Raw genomic sequence first — 25521 nt, forward strand, 5'->3', positions numbered from 1 at the left:
ATGGCAACTCACTCCAGTGTTCTTGCCTGGAGACTCCAATGGACAGAGGAGTCTGGCGGGCTACATACAGTACATGGGATCACAAAGAGTTGGACACAACTGAATGATTAACACACACACATACAAGTATGAGAACTTAGGTGAAATTTTTAGGGGTTGAAACCTAGGAATAAGATTATTGGGTTACAGAGTATGTACAACTTTAAATTTACTAGATATTAGCAAACTATTATCTAGAAAAGAAATGTGCTGTTGTTTAGGGGAAAACGTCTCCTGTTACAGAATCAGAAAGTTCTTCACAGACAGCCCCAAACTTCTGAAAGAAAGCTTCCAAAAGTTCACTTATAAACTGTATCTAATTTGTGATGTACTTTCCAGGTGGCAAAAAGCAAAGTAAAGACCATTACATTTCCTCATTAGTTCACTTAACTCTTATATAGCTACATTCTTATCTGAAATAGTCTGACCTGGGTACAAAGGCAGTCCTTTACCTCGATAAATGTTCAAGACATATTTGTTAAATGAGTTAATCTGCATTAGGTTCTTTAGTTCATCTGAAGGTTCTATAAAACTATATCCAGGTGTTGATGCAGCAAATCTGAGAGAAGTAAGACATTTTGGTTGCCAGTATCTTGTCTTGATGCCCAGTTTTGTGTAGGCTCTTACTGCCATCACAACAATGGTAGCTGATGCTGGTTTTTAGAATCTGACTCAAGACATAATAATTCATAGTTCATGATTAAATCAACACTGCATATCCTAGTAGAATACTTGGGACAATACTTTTGGATTATGTAATGATCCATGGTGATATGGACCATGTGTCATGTACACTACCTCTTCCCACTCCTATGACTAAAGCCACTCAATTTTGTGTTGGTTTCTGCCATAACAAGGCTAATCAGTCCTTACTATATATCTATATCTATCTATCTATCTATCTATCTATCTATCTATCTATATCCCCCTTCCCTTTTGAGCCTCCCTCCCCTTCCCCATTCCACCCTTCTAGGTTATCACAGACCACCAGGCTGGGCTCCCTGTATTATTTAGCAACTTCCCACTGTCTATCTGCTTTCCACATGATAATGTATATATGTCAATGTTACTTTCTCAATTTATCCCACCCTCACCTTTTCCTACTGTGTCCACAAGTCCATTTTCCACTAGGTTCATCAGAACCATTTTTCTAGATTCCATATATATGTGTTAATACACAATACTTTTCTTTCTCTTTCTGACTTACTTCACTCTGTAGGCTCTAGGTTCATCCACCTCTCTAGAACTGATTCAAATTTGTTCCTTTTTATGGCTGAGTAATATTCCATTGCATAAACATACAACTTCTTTATCCATTCATCTGTTGGTGGACAGATGAATGGACATCTAGGTTGCTTCTATGTCCTGGCTACTGTAAGTATTTCTGCAATGAACACTGGGGTAAATGTTTTTTTAGAATTGCGGCTTTCTCAGAGTCCATGCCCAGTAGTGGAACTGCCGGGTCATATGATAGATTTATTCCCAGGTTTTTTAAGGAATCTCCATTCTCCTTTCCACAAAGGCTGTATCAATTTACATTCCCACCAACAATACAGGAGGGTTCCCTTTTCTTTACATCCTCTCCAGCAATTACTGTTTGTAGATTTTTTGATGATGGCCATTCTGACTGGTGGTGAGGTGATAGCTCACTACAGTTTTGATTTGCATTTCTCTAATACTGAGTGATGCCGGGCATCTTTTCTCCATGTGTTTATCGGCCATCTGCATATCTTCTTTGGAGAAATGTCTATTTAGTATCTTCCGCCCATTTTTTATCGGGCTGTGTGTTTTTATGATATTGAGCTGTATGAACTAATATATTTTAGTGATTAATCCTGTTAGTTGCTTCATTTGCAATTATTTTCTCCCATTCTGAGGGTTGTCTTTTCATCTTGTTTATAATTTCCTTTGCTGTGCAAAAGCTTTTAATTTTTATTAGGTCCTGTTTGCTTATTTTTGTTTTTATTTCCATTAATCTAGGAGGTGAGTCAGAGACAATCTTACTATGATTTATGTCAAAGAGTGTTCTAGTTTTCCCCTAAAAGCTTTATAGTTTCTGGCCTTACATTTAAGTCTTTAATCCATTTTGAGTTTATTTTTGTGTATGGTGTTAGGAAGTACTCTAATTTCATTCTTTTACATATAGCTGTCCAGTTTTCCCAACACCACTTATTGAAGAGGTTTTTCTCCACTATATATATTCTTGCCTCCTTTGTCAAAGATAAGGTGCCCACATGAGCGTGGATTTATTTCTGAGTAAAGCCACTCATTTTTAAGAGGAAGTCTGGATTAAAAGTATAACAGTGAAACAATGTTCTTCCCCCACCCCCCTTTTGCTGTGTGGCATGGATCTTATTAGTTCCCTGACCAGGGCTTGTTCCCATACCTCCTGCAGTAGAAGCTCAGAGTCTTAACCACTGGAACACTTAACCACTGGAAGTCCCCAAATAATGTTTCTTTGCTAACTGGCTCATATGGGTTCTGAACCACTGACCTAGATTTATTTTCTTAAAGGTGAAAGTAAATAAGCCATAGTTGAAGGATCAGTGAATGATTCCTTCTAGGAATAATCAATTCTTCATTCAATTTATCTAATTTAAGGTTTTCTATGCCAGCATTAATAATAGCATCAGCATACATTTAATGATCCTATATGCCAGAACTTGAGTTACAGGCTTTAGTAAATATTCTTACAACCTATGAACTATTATTCCCAAGCCATACATAAGGAAAAAGGCACTGAAAATTTAACAATTCACCTGATATACAACAGCAAGTAGCAGGATGGGAATTTAAATCCAGGCAGTCTGACTTCAGAAACCACCATGCAATGCTGTCTCTCTAGAAATAACTGTTCCTCTCTAGAATTGTGAATTGAGTAGCTCAATGATAAGCTGAAGCCATGCAAAACAAAGAGAGTATTTATCTGAATAACAATTCATAGGTGATAAAGGAATATAGCCAGGAAAATGGAAAAACAACAACAAAAAAATCCTAATCACCCAATTTGCTTAGTGGTGCTCAAAATAATGGAGGTAGTCATAAAAGCTTTTGAGAACTTTTTAAACATACAGATTGTGATGGGGAAAAAAGCAAACAAAATGGGAAAGGGAAAATCCTTTGGTAAGTGAATATCAAATACAGGCATTCATTCCTCCTGCAGAATATTCCACTTGCCCAAGGTGGTAATAAACTGCAGCAATCTATTGTAATGTTGACTCAATTCCTACAAAGAATGAGAATAGAGACCCCAACAAATCTAGAAGCAAATTTTTATACCATTAGGACCAGTAGTTGAGTGTCCTCCTGTAAAATGGAATTTATGATAATAACTTGGCAATTACAGTTAAGAATTACTATTCATTGTAACAAAATGGGGAGAAAAAATCTAGAGAAAAACTGTGTAACTCCATTCCAGTAGACTAAAGGGGGCATCTGAATGGCCTGGATGCAAGACTGAAAATACTAAAAAAAACTGAATCATTCCCACAGAGATAAAAATCTTTAGGGTGACAGCCTGAAATCCAACTTCAACCTGAGGTTCAACCAGAGAAAAAGTATCAGAGGCAGCATTAAGTCTTATTCAGAGAATCTGTGATTTGTTCTGAAGCAATGAAGCTACCCAGACATAGAAACTGAATATAAAAGTACTAGTTATAAACAAACCCATCACCCCCTTCTTCAGTTGCTAGATCCTCAAAGTCCATGGTGGTTACAGGGCTAGAGGACCACAGGTACCATATTAATATTCCAACAAAGAAAGGGCAAAATAAGAAATGTTTATTTCTACATAATACCAACGGACAATAAGGCCCCCGTTTTCTGGCCTATCCAGTTTTTCTTGCAGTATTTTCAGCAGCTGAAATGTCAGGACTTCCTTTGAAAAACAGAAAGGCATCATCATCAGATATAGAGGTAGGTGTAACTACTCTGAATATATTTAATAAAGAAAACCTAACTTTCAGACATGACTTTTTAATGATAAATGGGCTTGTGAAAACTAAGCATGGTCTCTTAACAAAGATTTCAATATTAAATGACTAGCTTAGAGAAAGAACCCAGCAAGTTTTTCTTGGATTCTTAATGATCCCCCAGTTTTAACTTTAAATTTTTTAGTTGACAAAGAATTTAAAATATTTCTGACGAAGCCAACTAACTCTTTCTTAGTTTAAGAAATTTAAAAAATTGTATCTGTCTATGCTGCTGCTGCTGCTAAGTCGCTTCAGTCATGTCCGACTCTGTGCGACCCCATGGACTGCAGGCCACCAGACTCCCGTTCCTGGGATTCTCCAGGCAAGAAGTATCTGTCTATAAATATCCCACAACTGCAGCTTTAGAATCACTATTAGAATCACTATATTTTCCATCCATATGTTAACATTTCAAAGATATATTTAAAGAAACTTTTCTAGATTAGCCTTTACTACTATGAAGATCAGAGGAAATTAAATTCTAAATACATTACCCCCACTTCTCATAGCACTTTTATAAAAAGACTCATTACTCATTTCTGCGTATCTGTCAATCTTCTTGCTTTTAAGAATCAGTAAGTAAAGCTATCTACTCCTTCATCAGGTGCCTAACTAGCAAGGCCTCTGAGTAATTCCAATACACTGCTGAGAAATGATCCCTGGGGGAGCACTCATTCATCAGTTCGCAAAACATGAACAAAAGCAAACCAACTTTTTTTTAATAACTAAAAGCAGGATTTTTGAAGCTACTCACATGTCTAGATATCCTAATTTACTCAAATCGTACATATATTTATCTAACCAAATTATGTGAACTCATAAAAAGGAAAGCAGAAACCCTTCTTTCACTCTAAAGAAAAAGCACGTACCCTAGAATGAGTATGAGAAATAGGGGTGAACCTATTGTTCAGTTCATATGAGTTCTGAATGCTTCTAAGTGGAAGCACCTCACTCCATGACCATGATGCTATTGCATAAGGATAGTATTCTTCATGCAATACGGTAATAACACACAAAACAGCAACTTCATCAAGTACAGTATCAAACAAATAGTTATAAGATCTGTTATCAGAGAAAACCTTTGCTCTGATGTGTGTATGTGTATTCTAAACCTGGTAGTTAAACGAAGGGCTTCCCTGGTAGCTCAGCTGGTAAAGAATCCATTTGCAATGCAGGAGACCCTGGTTCGATTCCTGGATTGGTAAGATCCCCTGGAGAAGGGATAGTCTACCCACTCCAGTATCCTCGGGCTTCCCTGATGGCTCAGACGGTAAAGAATCCGCCTGTAATGTGGGAGACCTGGGTTTGATCCCTGGGTTGGGAAATCCCTGAGGACAAGGTAACCCACTCCAGTATTCTTGCCTGGAGAATCCCTATGGACAGAGGAACCTGGAGGGCTGCAGTCCATAGGGGTTGGACATGACACAGTGACTAAGCACGGCACAATTGAATGAAACTGACAAAGAAATTTAAAAGGTATTAATTCATTAGAATACTTATAGCTAATATATCTAATTAAAAGGAAGAATAACAAGATAGTTATTTCCTTAAAAGTAAAATTACAGTGTAATTCAGACATTTAGTCTAAATTGATACTGTTTTACTATATTTTCATCGAGTACCAATTTTTCAGATACTTAAAAAAAAACAAGATTAGTTAAGTACATCATGCAACATTTTCAGATAATGAACAACATCAGAGACTGGCTTTCCTTTGATAATCAATACTAGTTCACAATAAGACCAGTCTTTTTTTTTTAAATAAATATATATATATATATATATATATATATGCCTCCTAAGAGAGATTGGGAGATGTGCCACTTGGATACTAAGGCTAATAGTGGCAGAAACTGACTTATAATCTTATTGATCAAATCTGCCAATTTCATTCATAGGAATAACTAAATTGATTTTCTCTCTTGTTTGCCTATCTGCTTCAACTTCTTATGTTTTCAGTGTATACTATTAAATTCTACTATAGATACCACCAGGTGGGTTTATCAACACTTCTGAGAGGGGGATCTTCTTGTCTCTACTCCTCCTGACTTCCTTCTGGCTTTCTTCTTTCCTCTAACCATCTCTCTTTTCTTTTACCTGTCTTCTCATATCATTTTAATCTAGCTATTTACAAAACTAAAGAGGTAAAAATGTGTGAATGAAAGCGTGACAATGCATATATAAGTATTACTGCCAAATAATATCAAGCACTGTGCTAAGTGCTAGGATACAAGGATGAATAAAACAGTCTGCTTTCAAGGAGTTCACCGTTTGGAAAAAGAAAGAGACAGTATATGAAAATATTTTAATATACTTTTGTATGAGGTCTGAGCCTCAGATGTTTCTTTTCACAAGATAGCTTCCAAAGCTTTGATAGTAATATTAGACTCCCTATTAGTTTAAGGGACCAGTAATACTTTGAAAGAAGCCAAAGACAGTCTGCCAACCTCCAAGTTAAACTTTCTGGGTTGAGAATAGTTTAGAAAATGGCAATATACCAGAACAGTTTCAAAGAAGATAAGCAGTGACAGGCAGGCAGAAAAAAATGAAACAGTGAAAATCAGATAGTAAAAATATCAATAAGCTTGCCTCCGGTGGCATCGTAAGCATCACAGCTAGCTTTCAATGAGTGACTACTATATGCTAGCGAGGGCTGTCATGCATTCTATCGGCTAATTTAAACTATGTATAGAAACCATATTTTCTTCATATCCTAGATGAGGAAATTTTCCCCTAGAGAATTTAAATAACTTTCCCAAGGTCAGACAGTGGTATAGAATTTATTTAAACTTGGGAATCATGACAGCAGATGACTTACTGTTAGCCACTAATTTTTTTCCCCCATCTCCAGCACTAAGAAACCTGGCAATAGAATACAAACTTAAACAGAGAATAATTTCTATTAGGCCATCCATTTTCAGGGTCTCAGAATCCCTTGGTCAGGACCTCTTGTATAAAAAACATTTTCTCTTAAAAGACAAAGAACCCCAAAACGCTTTTGTTTATGTGGGACATCAGTTAGTTCAGTTGCTCGCTTGGTTGTGTCTGACTCTTTCCACCCCCATAGACTGCCGCCCTCCAGGTTCCTCTGTCCATGGGATTTTCCAGGCAAGAATACTGGATCTGGTTGCTACTTTCTACTTCAGGGGATTTTCCCGACCCAGGGATCAAATCTACGTCTCCTGCACTGCAGGCAGATTCTTCACCACTGAGGCACCAGCGAAGTGGGACATATTCACTGATAATTACCATATGAGAAATTAAACCTAAGGAATTTTAAAAACACAAGAACTGTCAGAGCTGACATCATCATATAACACGTAGCATTTAGAAACTGCACATTAAACTCAGGAAAGAATAATTGAAATGGCAAAGTTTTAATATTATCAAGTAAATAGATTTAAACTTTCAACACTCTAAAGGGGTCCCAGGGACATCAAGAGGTCCCTAAAACACAGGAAGTAAACTACTGGATGCAACTATTTACTATATTTTAAAATAAATCATGAATCCCTCATTACCACTATCTTCTCAGAATCTGGAAACCTTGGTTGAAAATAATTTACTTAAAAGAGAGAGGACTTATTTCAGAGATGAGGAAAGATTCAGGAAAGTCAGGGGGGCAGGCCTAAGATCACACAGTTAGTAGCAGATATCTAACCTTATTATACTAATAGAACATTATTTTTGGTTTCTGATTACACAGTATCACTAGACAAGTATTTTGGGATAGTTGGTAGTAAGGAAAGCAATTATACAATAGTGAATAGAGTATCAAAATCCAAAGATCTCTTGAATAAGCCAGTATTTTCAGTGTTGTGTAGGAAAAGCTAACAGGGCTGGTTTCACTTCTCCATTTATTTATAATGTGCTGCTCACAGGGCTCCTATTGATGAACCAAATCCATGGTCCCTATTAGATTAGCCTAATTAAAAAACTACATTTTCACTTACACTTTCACACAACACAGAGTTCAGATTAACAGAGGCCAGATTAACCCTCACACTTGGAACAATACCAAAAAAAAATCTCTAAATAAAATACATTAAGCAATACTTCTGAGACACTGGACATGGGCAGTATAGGACTGTAACACCTGAGATAGAGGAAACAAGGTGAATCCTAGTATTACTGGGGAGAGGGAAAGGGCAGGGGACAGGGAGAGGAGGAGGAAAAGGAAGAAAGGAAGAAGGAAAAGAGAGCTCATAACTTAGAACTCTATACATTTTGTAAAAAAATATTAAGAATATTTCAGACACATGGAACAAGAAAAACTTATCAGCACCAGACCTACACGATGAGGAATGTTAAAGGAAGTTCTTCAATCAAAATGAAAATAATACCAGTTTAGAAATATGAATTTATACAAAGAACTAAAGCATAGATTGGGAAACAGTGGAAACAGTCTCAGACTTTATTTTTTGGGGCTCCAAAATCACTGTAGATGGTGATTGCAGCCATGAAATTAAAAGACGCTTACTCCTTGGAAGGAAAGTTATGACCAACCTAGACATCATATTGAAAAAGAGACATTACTTTGCAACAAAGGTCCATCTAGTCAAGGCTACGGTTTTTCCAGTGGTCATGTACGGATGCGAGAGTTGGATTGTGAAGAAAGCTGAGCGCCGAAGAATTGATGCTTTTGAACTGTGGTGTTGGAGAAGACTCTTGAGAGTCCCTTGGACTGCAAGGAGGTCCAACCAGTCCATCCTAAAGGAGATTAGTCCTGGGTGTTCATTGGGACTGATGCTGAGGCTGAAACTCCAATACTTTGGCCACCTCATGTGAAGAGCTGACTCACTGGAAAAGACCCTGATGCTGGGAGGGATTGGGGGCAGGAGGAGAAGGGGACGACAGAGGATGAGATGGCTGGATGGCATCACTGACTCGATGCAGATGAGTTTGGGTGAACTCTGGGAGTTGGTGATGGACAGGGAGGCCTGGTGTGCTGCGATTCATGGGGTCACAAAGAGTAAGACACAACTGAGCGAATGAACTGAACTGAAAGCATGTACTCTGGCTACAATAGAATGAAATTAAATATTAATAATAAAAATACCTGCAGATAATCTCCAAATATTACAAATTTAAACATACACTTCTAAATAACCCAAGGATCAAGGAAGAAATCAATAGGAAAATTGGAACAGAGCAGAGTACAAAACTGAGAAGTTAATGATTAGAACCAATACAGAATTGTTTTATAGATACTATAACTGCCACTACAGGAAAAAAGTTAAGTGCGTGATAACCAGACTGTAGCCATGACATAAGCTGTTTCATTCTGAGCAGAACTGAATCTATGGCCAGCAAAATTCCAAGAACTGGCCTCAAGAGAATGGGATTAACGTTATTGCTCATAATCATCTTTATCTTTGTGAACATCAAAATAATTGTAGCTCACTCTGCCCATATATTTAAGCAGAAAACCAAAATTGTCAGCAAAACAGACACACATTGACACCTTCCACTCTGAGAAAACAGGACCTATGTCAGCATGAAGTTATAGAAAATAGACCTTCACCCTATTCCCATAGAAATGGAATGATGTTCTGACAAGTGGGGATTTGCAAGTGGCTCTTTGCAGGAAACCACCCTCAGCCCCTTTTCTTGTCACTTTAGCAAAGCTGTATAATAACTAACTTTTACCCAGCACTCCCCCATGCTCTACTAATCTAAAGTCCAAGCACACCTTTCAAAGCTTTTAACCGCACAATACCTTGCCTAACTTGTGGGTTCTTTCCATAGATTAAAGAAGTAGAAATGAAGAATAAGGAATTAACAGATGACCAGATCTCTTCCCTAGCTTCCCCTTCAGTAATCTTCTGAACACACCTTGTGAACAAGGTAATATCTAGAGGAAGATCACAAGAAGTAATGAGTCTGTAGGCAGTGTGGGGGATGACGATAACTTTGACCCCCTATCTGAATGATTAGCTGAGATTACTTCCCTCCTTCTTCTTTAAAGTTTCATGGCCAAGCAGAACCTTCAGAGTTGGTTTTCAGGGATGCTGAGTCTACCATCTGTACAGATGGCTGGCATTCTAATTAAAGCCATCTTTCATTTCTTCCATTTTTGAGTATGTAATTTATCTTGTAAATGGAGAATGGTGGGACCCTAGTCTTTTGGTAACAAAATTATAAAGTATTTTTAACTGAATGAAATGAAAATACAAAATGGGAAAAACTGTGGGATACAGGTAACATCATGATCAGAGGAAAATTTATAGTACTAAATGCCTGTTAGAAATCAATGACCACAACTCCCATCTTGGTAAACTAAAAAACAAAAAGCAACCTAAATTCATAGTAGAGGTAGAGTAGAACTCAAACATACTGAAAAGAGAAAAACAATTGAGAAAACCAATGAAACAAAAACAAGTTCTTTGATAAAGTCAGTAAAAGAGATACGCCTCTAGGCATACTGATCAGGAAAAAAAAGAAACAGTTCACCAAAATCAGAAATGAGGTAGGGATTTTAACTACGGATCCTACAAACACTGTGCCAAGAGGACTCTAAGATAACCCCCAATAATCTCTGTTTTCTGGTATTCATACCCTTATATAAGCCATTCTTCTTGAGTGTGACCTGACCTACTGACTTGCTTCTAATCAACAGAATACTGCAAAGTAATAGAATGTCATTTCCATAATTAGGCTTCATAATACTGTGCATTCTATCTTGCTAGCAGACCCCTCCAGCTTGACAGCTTTGATGAAGCAAGCTGTCATGATGGAAAGGCCCAGTTGGAAAGATACTGAAGGCAGCTTCCAGCCAAAATGGAACATTCATCTTCAACAAACCAAAAGGAACTGATGACCAAAAAATAGATAATCTCAGAAGGGGACCCTTCCCCAATCAATCTTTCAGATGAGACCCCAGTTCTGGTGAATACTTTGTTTACAGCCTTATAAAAGACCTTGAGGCAAAGGATCAAGCTAAGCTATACCAATTCGTCACCCACAGAAACCATGAATCCATATATGTGTACTATTTCAAGCCACTAAGATTGCAGTAATTTGATGTTATAGCAAGAGATTACCTAATATAAATATATAAAAGTAAAGAAAATTATTAACAACTTTATGCCATTAATTCAATTTAGATGAAATGGACAAATAGATATATTTCTTAAAATACACAAACTAACAAAGCTCACTCAACAAAAAAACTGAACAGCTCTTATCAATTAATGAAGTTAAAATTAAAAACAATCCTCCAAAGAAAACTCCAGGCCCATGTATCTTCACTGGTAAATTCTGAAAAATATTTGAAGAGGAAATAAGAGCAGTATTACATAAATTCTTTCAAGGAATTAAAATGCAAGTAATATTTCTCAACTCATTCTTTGAGGTATTATTGTGATACCAAATTCTGGCAGGCAAGATAAGAAAAAAAACCACTACAGATCAGTATTACTCAAATATAAAAATTCTTATATTTATATTCATTTCAGCAAATTGAATTTAACAATATATAAAAGAACAACAATAATAACCTAGAGCTATTTTTCTCAGGAATGTCAAGTTGGTTTAAAATTAAAAATAGTAATCATAAAATTTTACACATTAATAAAGAAAATCCATATGATCACCTCAATAGATGAAAAAAATTTTTAAATAAAGTCCAACATTCATTTTTGATAAATATTCTCAACAAATTAAGAATAAAAGGAATCTTCCTCAATCTAATAAATCATATGAACAAAACCTATAACTAATATCAAGTTTAATGGGAAAAGACTGATTGTTACCCCAATATTAAGGACAGGGCAAAGAAATCACAATCAATTAAAAAAATGCGAAAAATTCAGGTTGGAAAAGAAAAAGTTAAATTCTCATATTCAAAGAGAAAATCCTTCAGGATGTACAAAAAAAGCTACTACAGCCAGTGAGCTTAGCCATGTGCAGGACACAAGGTCAATATGCCAAACCTATTATAGTTTTATATAAGATATGAACAACTAGAAATTGAAACTTATAACATCAAAATATTTATTTAGTAATTAACTAAATGAAAAATGTGCAATATGTGTTCATTGAAAACTGTAAACATTACTGAAAGAAATTAGAGTAAGAGAGTTATACCAATAGTCACTGATCAGAAGATTCCACATTGTTAAACTATCAATTCCCCTTAAACTGATGTGAGTCCTTGCAATCCTACCAAAAATCCCAGAAGATTTTTGTAGAAACTGATATGCTGATTTCAAACTTTTCATTGTCTATGCAATGTATCTAAAATAGGAAAAACAACTTTGAAACAGAATAAATAAGACTGCATGACTTGATATTAATCTGTATTTTAAAGGTACAGTAATCAAGATAATATAGTATTGATTCAAAGGTTAAAAAAAAAATCAATGGAACAGTGTCTGGAAATTGATCCTCCCGTACATGGTTAATTGATTTTCAACAGAGATAACAGGTGAATTCAATGGGGGAAAAGGACAATCTTTTCATTGAACACTACCAACAAAAATAAGTATATATGTTGTCAAATTTACTATTTATTGAGACTGGTACTATCAAACAATTCATAGGTAATAGGATTTGACAGTAGGAAAAAAAAAAAGAGAGAAGTACTATATTCTATCCCTTTCTTAAAGATTTATATTTATAATAAATTCTGAGACACTTAATACCAACAAGGACATCTGTCTAATTTTATTTTAACTCAATAATATATAAATATATTGGATCATGGAGCTCTGTATTTACATACTGTTTATTAATAACCTAAGCCGAGTTTGAGAAACTCTGATCTTGTTAAAAAATTTCTGTTTTACATGTTAGGAATTAAGTCCAGAATAAGTAACTCATTCTGTTTTACATGTTAGGAATTAAGTCCAGAATAAGTAACTCATTTGACCAAGTTTACTCATCAAATGGGAGAAGTCTCTAGACTGAAGATCTCTATTCTTGTATTACAAACCATCTTTGTCACTTGATATGTTTTGGAGGTTTTATAACCAAGTATTGCTTCTATTTTTGTGCTTCTACTCTCCCTGGGCCTTCATGATATAACTTCTATCATTCTCTGCTTTCATGTGAGAGTGAACGCTCCTTTTACCCAAGAAACATGGACTGAGCATTTTTGTTTTCCAACTAATGCCAGTGAAATCTCAGTAAATCTTTCATAAATGAAAAAAAGTGGAAGAAAAAATGTGAACAGCCCACAAACTAAAATTTGGACACCCAAGAGAAGACTACAAAATTCCAAACTGGGAAGAAAGACACTGAGGAAAAGTGTTATCTACAAGAGCAAGGTAGGGTTGTTAGGGGGAAAAAAATTCAAGAAAATTTTTACAGAGTAAGGACTCAGAAAAATAAACAATGAAATTTCATAGTGTCACCAATGTGGAGAAGACATTTGGTTCAGGACAGCTGATGCTCCACTGGTTAATCACTAAATAATTTCCTAAACTAAACACCAAGAATATGAACTGCTCCATGCAAAATGCTACAGATTGCTTATGACATAAAACCACATGAAATAATTACTTCACTTGACAGCAAAAAGGATTAAGTGTCTATTCAATATGTCACAGGATAACAGTCCAAGCTTGTTATTCTCAAAATAAAAATGTTAAAGTGTACAACAAAAATATATCACAGGAGGAACTGATATTACCTGATCATGCTAAACCTTTGACTTTTCTGGATTCCAAAGACAAATGGGCCTTAGGTAGCATTACTACGAACAAAGCTAGTAGAGATGATGGAATTCCAGCTGAACTATTTCAAGTCTTAAAAGATGATGCTGTTAAAGTGCTGCACTCAATATGCCAGCAAATTTGGAAAACTCAGCAGATGGCCATAGGGATGGAAAAGGTCAGTTTTAATCCCAATCTCAAAGAAAGGCAATGCCAAAGAATGCTCAAACAACTGCACAATTACACTCATCTCACACACTAGCAAAGTAATGCTCAAAATTCTCCAAGCGAAGTTTCAACAGAACATGAACCAAAAACTTCCAGACGTTCAAACTGGATTTAGAAAAGGCAGAGGAACCAGAGATCAAATTGCCAACATCTGTTGAATCATCAAAAAAGCAAGAGAGTTCCAGAAAAACATCTACTTCTGCTTTATTGACTACACCAAAGCCTTTGACTGTGTAGATCACAACAAACTCTGGAAAATTCTTAGAGATGGGAATACCAGACCACCTTATCCTGCTTTCTGAGAAATCTGTGTATAGTTTGAACTGGACATGGAACAACAGACTGGTTCCAAATCGGGAAAGGAGTACGTCAAGGCTGTATATTGTCACCCTGCTTATTTAACTTATATTCAGAGAACATCATGTGAAATGCCAGACTGGATGAAGCACAAGCTGGAATCAAGACTGCTGGGAGAAATATCAATAACCTCAGATATGCAGATGACAACACCCTTATGGCAGAAAGCGAAGAGGAACTGAAGAGCCTGTTGATGAAAGTCAAAGAGGAGAGGGAAAAAGCTGGCTTAAAACTGAATATTAAAAAAACCAAGATCATGGCATCCGGTCCCATCACTTCATGGCAAATAGATGGGGAAACAATGGAAACAGTGACAGACTTTATTTTCTTGGGCTTCAAAATCTCTGCAGATGGTGACTGCAGCCATGAAATTAAAAAACACTTGCTCTTGGAAGAAAAGCTATGACCAACCTAGACAGTATATTAAAAACCAGAGACATTACTCTGCCGACAAAAGTCCATCTACTCAAAGCTATGGTTTTTCCAGTAGTCATGCATGGATGTGAGAGTTGGACTATAAAGAAAGCTGAGCACCGAAGAATTGATGCTTTTGAACTATAGTGTTGGAGAAGACTCTCGAGAGTCCATTGGACTGCAAGGAGAGCCAACCAGTCAATCCTAAAGGAAATCAGTCTGAATATTCATTGGAAGGACTGATGCTGAAGCTGAAGCTCCAACACTTTGGCCACCTGACATGAAGAGCCAACTCATTTGAGAAGACCCTGATTCTGGGAAAGATTGAAGGCAGGAAGAAAAGGGGCCAACGGAGGATGAGATGGTTGGATGGTATCACCGACTCAATGGACATGAGTTTGAGCAAGCTCCCAGAGTTGGTGATGGACAGGGAAGCCTGGCGTGATGCAGTCATGGGGTCGTGAAGAGTCGGACGTAACTGAACTGAAGCCTGTGACATACATAAGCTCACTGAAGTCTTATCACTATCTTGTGAAGTAGATACCTTTCAAACAGATTTGAGGAATTATCTGAAGCCTCTTCTGTTAGAATTCTGTCTTTAAGAATATAGACTAATAAGAATCTATGTTCATAAGAATCTGGGTTGCCCAATTTTATTTCTCCTAATAATCTCCAAATCCCAAGATCTGTTTATCTGCTATGAACTTCTCCAATAGTTTCAACTTTTTAAACATAATTACCTTCATGTGACTTACAGGACCTCTTGGTGGGCATTTAAAAACTGCAACAGGTCCTGCATTTTGTTCAGGACATACTCCAGGAATTCACAACAGCTATCTCTCTAAGGAGTACTTAAGACTTACAAAATTCTGGGGGTTACCTTCTATGAGACTGAATGTAAAAAGAGGAACACTTATAGACTTTTTAATATGTTATTCTTTTAATTCTCACACACTTCTTATTCTACAAATCTCACTTCAGATGAGAAATCTGAGGCTCAGAAATTAAGTTATCTTATCTTTTCCAAGGTCAAATACAGTGGTGATACCAGGAAACAAACTTATCTGACTTATTCCATACCTTATATTTTTTATGTCTAAAATGTGAGTAAGATTCAATAAATAATGATAGTAACCATCATCTTATAGCATCTACTCAGTGTCCAGCTCCTAGATAAATAGTAATAACAACTATTTTGCGGTCTCCCTGGTGGTTCAGATAGTAAAGAATCTGCCTGCAATGCAGGAGACTCAGGTTTGATCCCTGGGTCAGGAAGATCCCCTGTTGAAGGGAATGGCTACCCACTCCGGTATTCTTGCCTGGAGAATTCCGTGGACAGAGGAACCTTGCAGGCCATACAATCCATGGTTCGCAAAGAGTTGGACATGTCTGAGTGGCTTTCACTTTTCACTTTGGGGTCTCTTTTAAACTATAGCCAGTGTGATATGGTCCAAAGGGACAGTAATTTAAAATCACACTGCCTGGTTACTAGTCTTGGGTGCTTAATATTTGGTTAGCTATCTACCTTCTCTGACCCCCCGTTTCTTCACTTCTAAAATGATGACTTTTCCAATGGTTTCTTGATGAGCTGGTATGAAGCTTACAAAAGGTAATATGTGAAAGGTTTTAAACCATACAGTGGCAAATGGTATTGTAAATATTGTTATTAATTAAAACAGGCTAAGCACACCTAAAGATGTATCCTGCCAGAATCTACCCTCCATTATTTTTTCATGAATAAGAAACATCTAAATTTACAGAAAATAAGTAAAAATCTGTCTAAAAAATTACAAAAAGGGACAAAGAAGAGATTCAAAGATTAACTTGCTTTGACTCCCATTTGTTAACTTTAAAGACAACACTGGGATAAAAAAAGAGAGAGAATTGTAAAGATCAATCCTGATAAAGATGTTATTTCATAGACAAACAAAATTAAATGAAACTCACAATGAGGTGAAAAACTGACCTGCTAGCCCACAAGATCTATGGTAGAACATCTCAACAGACACTGTTCCTGGAAGAATAGCTAAACTGAAAAAACAGAAGGTCTGACTAGCTTAAAAATGGAAAAGTAGACAATCTGATAGCTATGTGATTTCTTTCACTTTAAATATCCACTAGCAAGAAATTTAAAGGAGTGTGTCTCATCTCAATTCAATTTTTTTCCTTAACCAAAAACATTAAGATTATAATTTACAGGGAGGTATTGTTTTGAATAAGACCACAAGTAACAAACAAAACTTTCTCTCATGGGTTTATCTGAACCTAACTTTAAGACACAACTTTTTCTCACCCATAGTTTTCTTCATGTTCAGAACATTCAGAAGGAGCAGTTACATAACAAAACAAATTAATGGGAACATAGAGGCAATATATAGAAAACACTTACTTTAATTCTCTGTCCCTCCTGTCTTGCTTTGCTATTTAACTGCTTCATCTCGTGTTTTGTACCTGAGATCAAGAGGCATAAAATACTATTTCAAAATTTGTGTGTCCTTTCTAATTATTGCATTTGATCTCATAGTAGCTATAAAACCTATATCATTTTCCCGTTCAAAAATAAAAACAATTGCAAACAGAAAACAATCTAGAAAAAATATGTGTTCTAAGGGAGAAAACTTCATTACCCATCAATACTGACAAATGGGGGACAATGAGAAAAAAGTATTTTTTTATTTACACAACTAGGTTTTCCCATTTATAAGGGAAGCTATTTATCAAAATCAAACAATCTAGTAGTGGTAGAGCACAACCACAGCTAACTTGTCAAAACCTAAATAAAACACATGGAGTTTAATTCAGGAGTCATCGTTCTCTGGGGGGGAGTGAGTCTACATGATTTTGTATCTTTCTCAGTCACTAACTGTGCCAGTTTCCTTTTCCTTTGTGACATCTCTTCTCTTTCAATTATTTTGTGATCTTAATCCTATTATCTCGACATAAGTCTTATTTCATTACAAGTGAGCCTGTGTAGTAACATCGAATCAGATCATCCAATCTCTTGTCACTTTTTCACTCTGAATCCATCCTTCATACCCAATGTATTGATCTTCATAAAACCCTTTCTGCCATTTCCCATGTCAAAGTCTATATTTAATTGGCTCTCTATTCCCCAAAGGATAGACTTTATTTCTTCTACAGAAAGGTTATCTGCCTTATCATACTAATCACCTACAAAGCAAGGGGTTATTTGGTATTTATTGCATTTGTGATTTTGGTGCCTCTGTAACTTGTGGTGTCATCATTCTATATTTCCAAAAAGTTGTCTTCCTTTCCACCTTATTTGCACAAGTACTGTTTCTCCTACGGTATTCTATTCAAACATTTCCTATTCTAATAAGTCTTTCCTGACCACCCAAAGTAATTTCTCCCTCTCCTGTATCTCATGGTAATCAATGAAATTACCTTGGTAATTAGTTATTCATTGCCTAATTAAAGCTTCTCACTGTGGCCTTAAAGAGTTAAAGTTCTACAGTTTACTTAAAATAAATATTACTTGTATAACTAATCATATTTCCTGAACTCTAAGATACACATCCATTCACTTAGGACATTAAAAAAAAGCAGTGCATCCACTAATCTCAGCATGGTAAAACTAGGGAACCACAGTAAATGCAAATTCCAAAAAAGCAGGCAGACAACACTGTCATCCTTATTTACAAGCGTAACTCTCATGCCACTGTGCTCTAGTGGGAGAAGAAAACATGTTCTCTCTACTCCTAGATATTCCCAAGGCCTCTACTGTCAAATGTAAATTAACTACACACCAAGTTCTCTCAAAACTTCACCCAGTATAACCCTTTCTGGGGTCAGAATTACCTCTATTTTTTGGTCTGTTGTTTTTTTTTTTTTTTGGACAGACAGCATATGAGGGGACTCTAACTTGCTACCCATTGAACTTTAGAGTGGCTCTTAGTCAAGCTATTCCATATATATGAAGAAACAGAGATTGAATACCTGCTAACAATGGAGAGAGCACTAAGGAAAATTAAGATCCCTTTAGCCACATCTAGCACAGTTCAGAAGTCGTTAGAGAAGTAACATTAAACGAATACAGATAACCTTATGGACTCATTTTAGTGTCCATAGAATCTGAAAGCTCTGTGTTTATTCTAGTTGAATTTTTAGTTATTTTTGCTTCCCTTAACCCAAGTACCCAATCGATGGATTTGTGTATGATGCTCAGAAATCTAGAACAACCTCTGAATCTTTGTACCCTAATATTTTCATTTTCTATTAATACCTGATCTGGTCAGTCAAGCTGCCATCCATGTATTTTCCTAACCAGTGATCTGAGAAATGACCACTGATGGTGCTTTTTAAATAAACTGAACCCTCATATCCCTTCACAGCAACAGGTAGCACAAGCCACAATATGTATTACAATGAAAGACCTCAAAACATACCAACTATTTATCCTTCAACAGAAAGTTCCTGACATTATTTTGCGCTGAGTCATATACAGCAGCTTAGCTAAACTAAGTATTTTAAAGCCAACTCATCACCACATAACTGGTTTTCCCCTTCTCCACTAATAGGTCTAAGTCCGGAACTGCAGTAAGGTAGTTATTATTAGTATCCACCCCACCCCATCCCCCCTACCAAAGAAAAAAAGAAAAACTGGTTCGAGGCAAAGAGAAGTAACATGATTAGAGTCATATAGCTAACAAACAGGAGTGCCAGAAACAGAGCACAGACATCAAGCTCTTAAATTCTACACTATTCTGTCTTACAAAACACTATACTTGCTAGGCAATTCTTTTTTTTAAAGCAAATCATGTCCAATGTCTTCTTTAGAGATATCACTTGCAGATGCTCTTCTTTTTTCACCTTTGCCCTCTCTCTTCTCCCATTCCTTTATTATACGGCCGAAAATTTTAGAAAATTCTTTGAGCTGGGAATACTAAGGGGGTCAAAAACACTAGCATAGAATTTAGAATATGTGAGTTCTAGGCCAGGATCTATCATTAACTAGGCAATGTTTCTAGCCAAATCTCGTGTGTATTTTGTATCAGCAGCACACATCTCAACCTAGCCAAATCTCAAATTCTGTTAGTTTCCTCATTTAGGAAATAAAAAGACTGGATATAGATAACGAACACACTTTCCAGTTTTGAAAATTCTATATTGATATTGCAAAATGGAGAGGGAAAAAAAGAGCAACACACACAACTATTTCATTCTGCAAACCACATTATAAAGAGAAAGTAACACCATGGTAGAAATTTAGCAATTAGAAAAAAATAAGCACACAAACTCTACTCAGTTGAATGGTGTTTCTTTTCCAAAACCACCACCATGATGGATTATATGTAATTTGAAAATACTCATGATTAAACAGCCAGCTCTTGGTCATTGATGGTACCTATAAATATAACTTCTATTAGTAGTGACCTATCAGTGAACTCATACCTTTTAAATTGAGGAATGCAAACTCTATATCTTAGGAAAGAGTATCAGCAAAAGACTTCTTTTTCTTATGAGCCCTCTCATAACCCCTAGACAGGATATAAACTCCAATGGTACAACAGCATTCTGAGCTCAGTCTAGGTTGGGTAGCAGAGCTTAAGATGGCAGGAAAACCAAGATGACATGGTCCTTTGGAATTTCCATAAATTAAAATGATCAAACATTTTGAAACAGAATTTGTACATGAGGAAATATAAGCACAAAAACACATAATGAAATATTAGATAGCTTGAGAAAATAATAATGCTGATAATAATAGTAGCTTTCATTTATTCTATCAATAAATGAAGTACTTCATAGCTATTATTGCATTCCATCTCTTCCAAAATCCTACAAAGTATGTGTAAGATTACCATAATTACAGACATTAAAGACCTGAACCACAAAGAGGTTATGTAATTTGCCCAGAGTCATGGAGTACAACTCTTTAGAGGCTGTGATCTTAAATAAAATACTTCACTAAGTAGTGTCATCAATTAGAGCAATAATTAATAAGCACAGAAGAAAAGTCTATTACCATTAATTAACACAACCCTGTACTTCAAGCTTAGATCAATTTTGGTTCTTTCCCCTCCAAGGGGGAAGATCTTCAAACACAATCATTAGTATATCTAATGATTCTTCTTTAATTTGATTATGTTCAGGAAACATACAGAGCATTCATTATGTATAAAGTATTAGAAAGACAGACTTTTCTATCAAAGCTTGACAGAAGATTTCTGCTTTCTCAAGAAAGAAATTGAAAGGGAAAGGAAATCAATTTTACATCCTTTACAAATCTAAAGGAAGTAAAAGTAATTAAGTATGACTGAATCAGAAAACAATTCTTATTGTCAAATCAGAAAACAATTCATTACACTTACAATACAGCATATCTGCAAATGTATTCATTCATTTAAATGTTTGTTACAAATAGATCTAGTTGATAAATTCTGATATATATAATTAAGAGTCAACACTTATAGAACACTCACTATGTACCAGACACTGATCTAAGCACTCTACTGATCTAAGCACCTCTTGTTGTATGTGTATCTCTTTTAATTCTCACAACAATTACCTTATAGAGTAATTATTATTATTCCCCTTTCACAGATGAGTAAACTGAGGTACAGTGAATTTAAGTAACTGGCCCAGAATCACACATTCAGTAAGTGGCAGAGCTGGGACTCATACCCAGGCAGTCTGGCTCCTGAGTATGTGCTCTTAATCATTGCCTTCAAAGAAGAGGGGAAAAATCTGAAACTAGAATAAATCATTAACACTGTAGAAAGTAAGAAAAATCATAATATTCTCTGGCCTTTATACCTGGTTAGAAATATCAAATATAGAAAACATTCATTTGCAGGAAAGGATAAAAAATAAGGGAGGGAACGGACAAACTCATTCATTATACCTCTGCCCATGAACTGAGATTAATCACTCCTTTCAGTCTCTGGTGCTTTAAATTCAATCACACCTTCACAAATTTTTGAAACTAGAAGTGCTATTCAATCATCTTCATGCTTTTATCTGTTCACGTGCATGTTTTTGTTCTGCACAGGTGGGGAGTAGGTCAACAGTGTAGAAACCAGAACTCTAATAAAGACAGAGGAGGCTGAGAGAGATACCACAAATATTGTGTTACTTCCCTTCAAATGTCTCAAACATGTTCTGTCCCATCTTCACATTTCCTAAGAAATGTGTACCATTTCCTCCATAACCATTATTAGGCATGGTGTTTATTTCTGTGTCTGCTTAACAAAAACTCTGCAGTGAATGATGTGCAGTGGGTAGTTTTGATAACCAGAAACTCAACCAATCACTTGTACCCTATGAGGCTACTTTTCTGGTGGATTTGGCAAAAAACAGGGCAGACACACCAGAAAGAGCTTTACTGCAGTGACCTTTCTTACTTCTGAAAGAACAGGCATAAGGCTAACACAGGATAAGAAGCTTGTGGCCTCTTAACCATACAATGCCAGTGGAACTCATGCATCAAGTTTACTGGAGCAGAATGGTATCTTCATTAGAATTAAAGTCAAGACCTATTAGGCAAAAAGTATAAACAGCAAAAATTCTCCTTAGGAAAGTTGTTAAATAAATATTGAGCTCAACCTTCATGAAATTTTGCATAGCCAATCTTGTAGCCTAAAATGCATAGTGCTGCTAAGTTACTTCAGTCGTATCCGACTCTGTGCGATCCTATAGACGGCAGCCCACCAGGCTCCCCTGTCCCTGGAGTTCTCCAGGCAAGAATACTGGAGTGGGTTGCCATTTCCTTCTCCATAGTAATACAGTATTAATAGCTTTCAGGTGCCAAATGCTGTTTTACAGTACTGCAAAAAATTGTTTCTTCCTTATAGTTTTCATAGTGGGAGAGGGAGGAAAACAGCAACTCAGATAGTTGAATCCATCGAAATTAAAAGCATATGCTTCACAACTCCACCAAACTACTCATTCTGCCATTTTTACAAACCTTTTTATCACAAAAAGTAAAATTAAAATTTTTTTCCATCAGTAATGTAAAATCAAATTGTTTATTTAAACGATGCAACTTTTTATGAAGGAAATGTGTTACTTATACAATTTGGTAAAGTCTAAAAAATCTCATTTATATAATTTCTACAAAGGTACCTAATATTTCACAAAAGTTTAAACTGACTTGCTAACTTTACTTACAATGTGTCAAAACTAGCTTTTAGCCAAAGTCATTATGTATTTCTAAATTTTAAAAAGTCAACCTATTGATTCATTTCGATATTTGGCAAAATACAATATTGTAAAGTTTAAAAATAAAATAAAATTTAAAAAAAAATAGAAAATAAAAACTCAACCTATTAAAATATTCTGAAGAATTAAGTATTTTGTTCAACTGAAATTTCTATTAACAAACTTATATTCATCTATACTTATGATTAATAAAAACATGGTCAAGATGGTGGAAAACATTTAATAGTAAAACTCAAAAAGTTGAAAATACTCTTAAAAAGGAGTGTTGAAGGCAGTTGCAAAGATAACCATAAATGTCACTCTCCTTGGTGAGAAGAGTTCAGGAGATAGATAAATGTCTTGAAATTATAAATAAAATTCAACATCTTGACTAACTCAGAATCATGACTAGGATAAATAGAAGAAAGTTACTGGAAGAGTAGATTTTACCAGGAACAAAAAGAAAGAAGGGTAGTAAATCCCTGCTTTATCTGATCACTCAGCAGATCAGTAGGGAAAAAAAAATGTGTGTGTAATATGTGTGTATGTGTGGTTCTACAGGGTATCTTGAGATTAATGTGGATTTTTATAATAGAAAACTACTATAAAAATCAATGTAACTTTTCACTGTACATAACATACATTGGAAAAAAATTAAGAGTAAAAAACAGCATTTCAATTTGACCTACAGATCAAACAGCAAAAAGAAAAGCAAGATTTGCTTTGAAGTACATCTCTAAAGGAAAACTTAATTTCAGGAGGATAAAATACATAAATGTTTGGATATATTATTAAGGTCTCTTCTCTTAGAATTCTATTTGTACTCTGGTGACCCACTCCAGTACTCTTGCCTGGAAAATCCCATGGGCGGAGGAGCCTGGAAGGCTGCAGTCCATGGGGTTGCTAAGAGTCGGACACGACTGAATGACTTCACTTTCACTTTTCACTTTCATGCATTGGAGAAGGAAATGGCAACCCACTCCAGTGTTCTTGCCTGGAGAATCCCAGGGACGGGAGCCTGGTGGGCTGCCATCTATGGGGTCGCACAGAGTCGGACACGACTGACATGACTTAGCAGCAGCAGCAGAAAGCTTGAAAGTGAAGTAAGGTACAAAGGCACCATTTAATGCATATTAAGAAATAACATGTTATCACACAGCAACTCAAGGCTTAGAAAGAAAATAATCCAATATTAATTAACAAGTAGTACTGTGTCCTCCCATATATAAAATTCCTACTTCAAAATCAAAATAGGGAACTTATATTTCAAATTCACAGTATTACTCAAAAAATAAAAAAAACTTTTAGAGGTGGAAGGAAATTGGGACATCAGCCAGTTTATCCATGTCTAAGATTAAACAGCAAGTTCAAAGCAGAGTCAGTAGTAGATCCTATGATACCCAGAACAGTGCTGTTTACACCACAACCCAGCTTTCGAAGCACTGATTCCAGAAAAGGAAACACTAAAACCCATGTTCAACAGTCTCTCTCTCTCTGTCTAGTTATTTGGATTCCACTTGGGATATTCCAGTTCTTCTACAAAGTATTTAAAATAAATTAAACATTTACAGCCAAATAAAACAGTAAAACCACATACTTTAATAAGTATTTTCATTTAGCATTTTTCAATGCAAAACAGTATAACCCATATGGAGTCTATGAATTCCAATCACATTATTCAAGTTATTTTCCATTTATACCAATCTACTTCTGGAGTTAAGTACCCATAAATTTTGTGCTTGTCTATTTTTTCTAGGTTAATTCTGAGGGAAATGAACAGTTCATCATTTTTCAAAGTATGACTCTTCAGAAAAGGTATCTCTTAACCTCAGCAATTTACTATGGAATCTGGGAGCACAGCACTTAATTTTACTGTCAACTCTTTGGTCTACTTTTCAATCTCTCAGTCTCATCTTTTGAAGTTCTGGGGGATTTTTTTTGGGTTTATCTTAAATGTTGGAAAAGGCTCTAACCTTTTACCCTTTCATTGTGTAGAATGTTAATTTGGTCTAAAATTGGTACTTTGAGAGCTCTCAAAGCAAATAAATACAAGAAGAAAAATGATAATATTTGGAGACTACTTAGTGAAGCATTCCAAGCTCTTCCAATTTTAGTAAAAGTATTATAAGTAGTTAAGGTATAGAATAACACCAAAAATAATTCTTTCTTTGTAGGAGACAAAATAAACTCTCAAGTGTGACAGTTAATGGAAAGAAGTAAAGCTACTGTGAAGGTACTGGGTATTCTAATATACTCCCATAAAATAAGATAATCTTCACTTTTCTTAAGATATAGAATTCATATATAAAAGAACTTACTTATTCTGCCAAATTATCTTTATAGTTTCAATCAAGGGTTAATGAGCAAACTTACTCTAGATGCGTCGTAAGAAGGACTTGGTTGACCACTTGTTCCCCAAGATGTCGTACCTCCTCTTTCATCCATACCTAAGGAGAGAACAAAGTATACAACATAAATCCAAGAGGATACTATGATGGGTTTTGTTTGGTACAGCAGAGACTACAATTCAGTGAGTGGTATCTGCATTTGATTGGAACTGTCTGTGTATCAATCTCTGTCTCAGAAATCTGCAGAAATAAGTCATTTAGGAGTATCTTTATCACTGCTGTATTCAATGCTCTAGAGCTTCCCTGGTGATCAAATGGTAAAGAATCTGCCTGCAATGCAAGAGACCC

At 35.8% G+C, this 25521-nt stretch overlaps 1 protein-coding gene across 7 annotated transcripts in view; it reads right to left on the minus strand.

Annotated features, from left to right (window-relative positions):
• Nucleotides 1-25521, minus strand: part of TCF12 (transcription factor 12) — a 392889-nt gene that overhangs the window by 219638 nt on the left and 147730 nt on the right. For 6 of the 7 annotated variants that reach the window (XM_061431178.1, XM_061431177.1, XM_061431176.1 and 3 more), the window contains exon 4: nt 25199-25272. In XM_061431178.1, coding sequence (XP_061287162.1) covers nt 25199-25272 — 74 coding nt within the window. Of the gene's footprint in view, nt 1-17054; nt 17117-25198; nt 25273-25521 lie in introns of those variants that run through there. The other variant, XM_061431179.1, reaches the window with a different exon arrangement.

The sequence above is a fragment of the Bos javanicus genome, chromosome 10 (genome assembly GCF_032452875.1).
Source record: "Bos javanicus breed banteng chromosome 10, ARS-OSU_banteng_1.0, whole genome shotgun sequence".
NCBI lineage: Eukaryota > Metazoa > Chordata > Mammalia > Artiodactyla > Bovidae > Bos > Bos javanicus.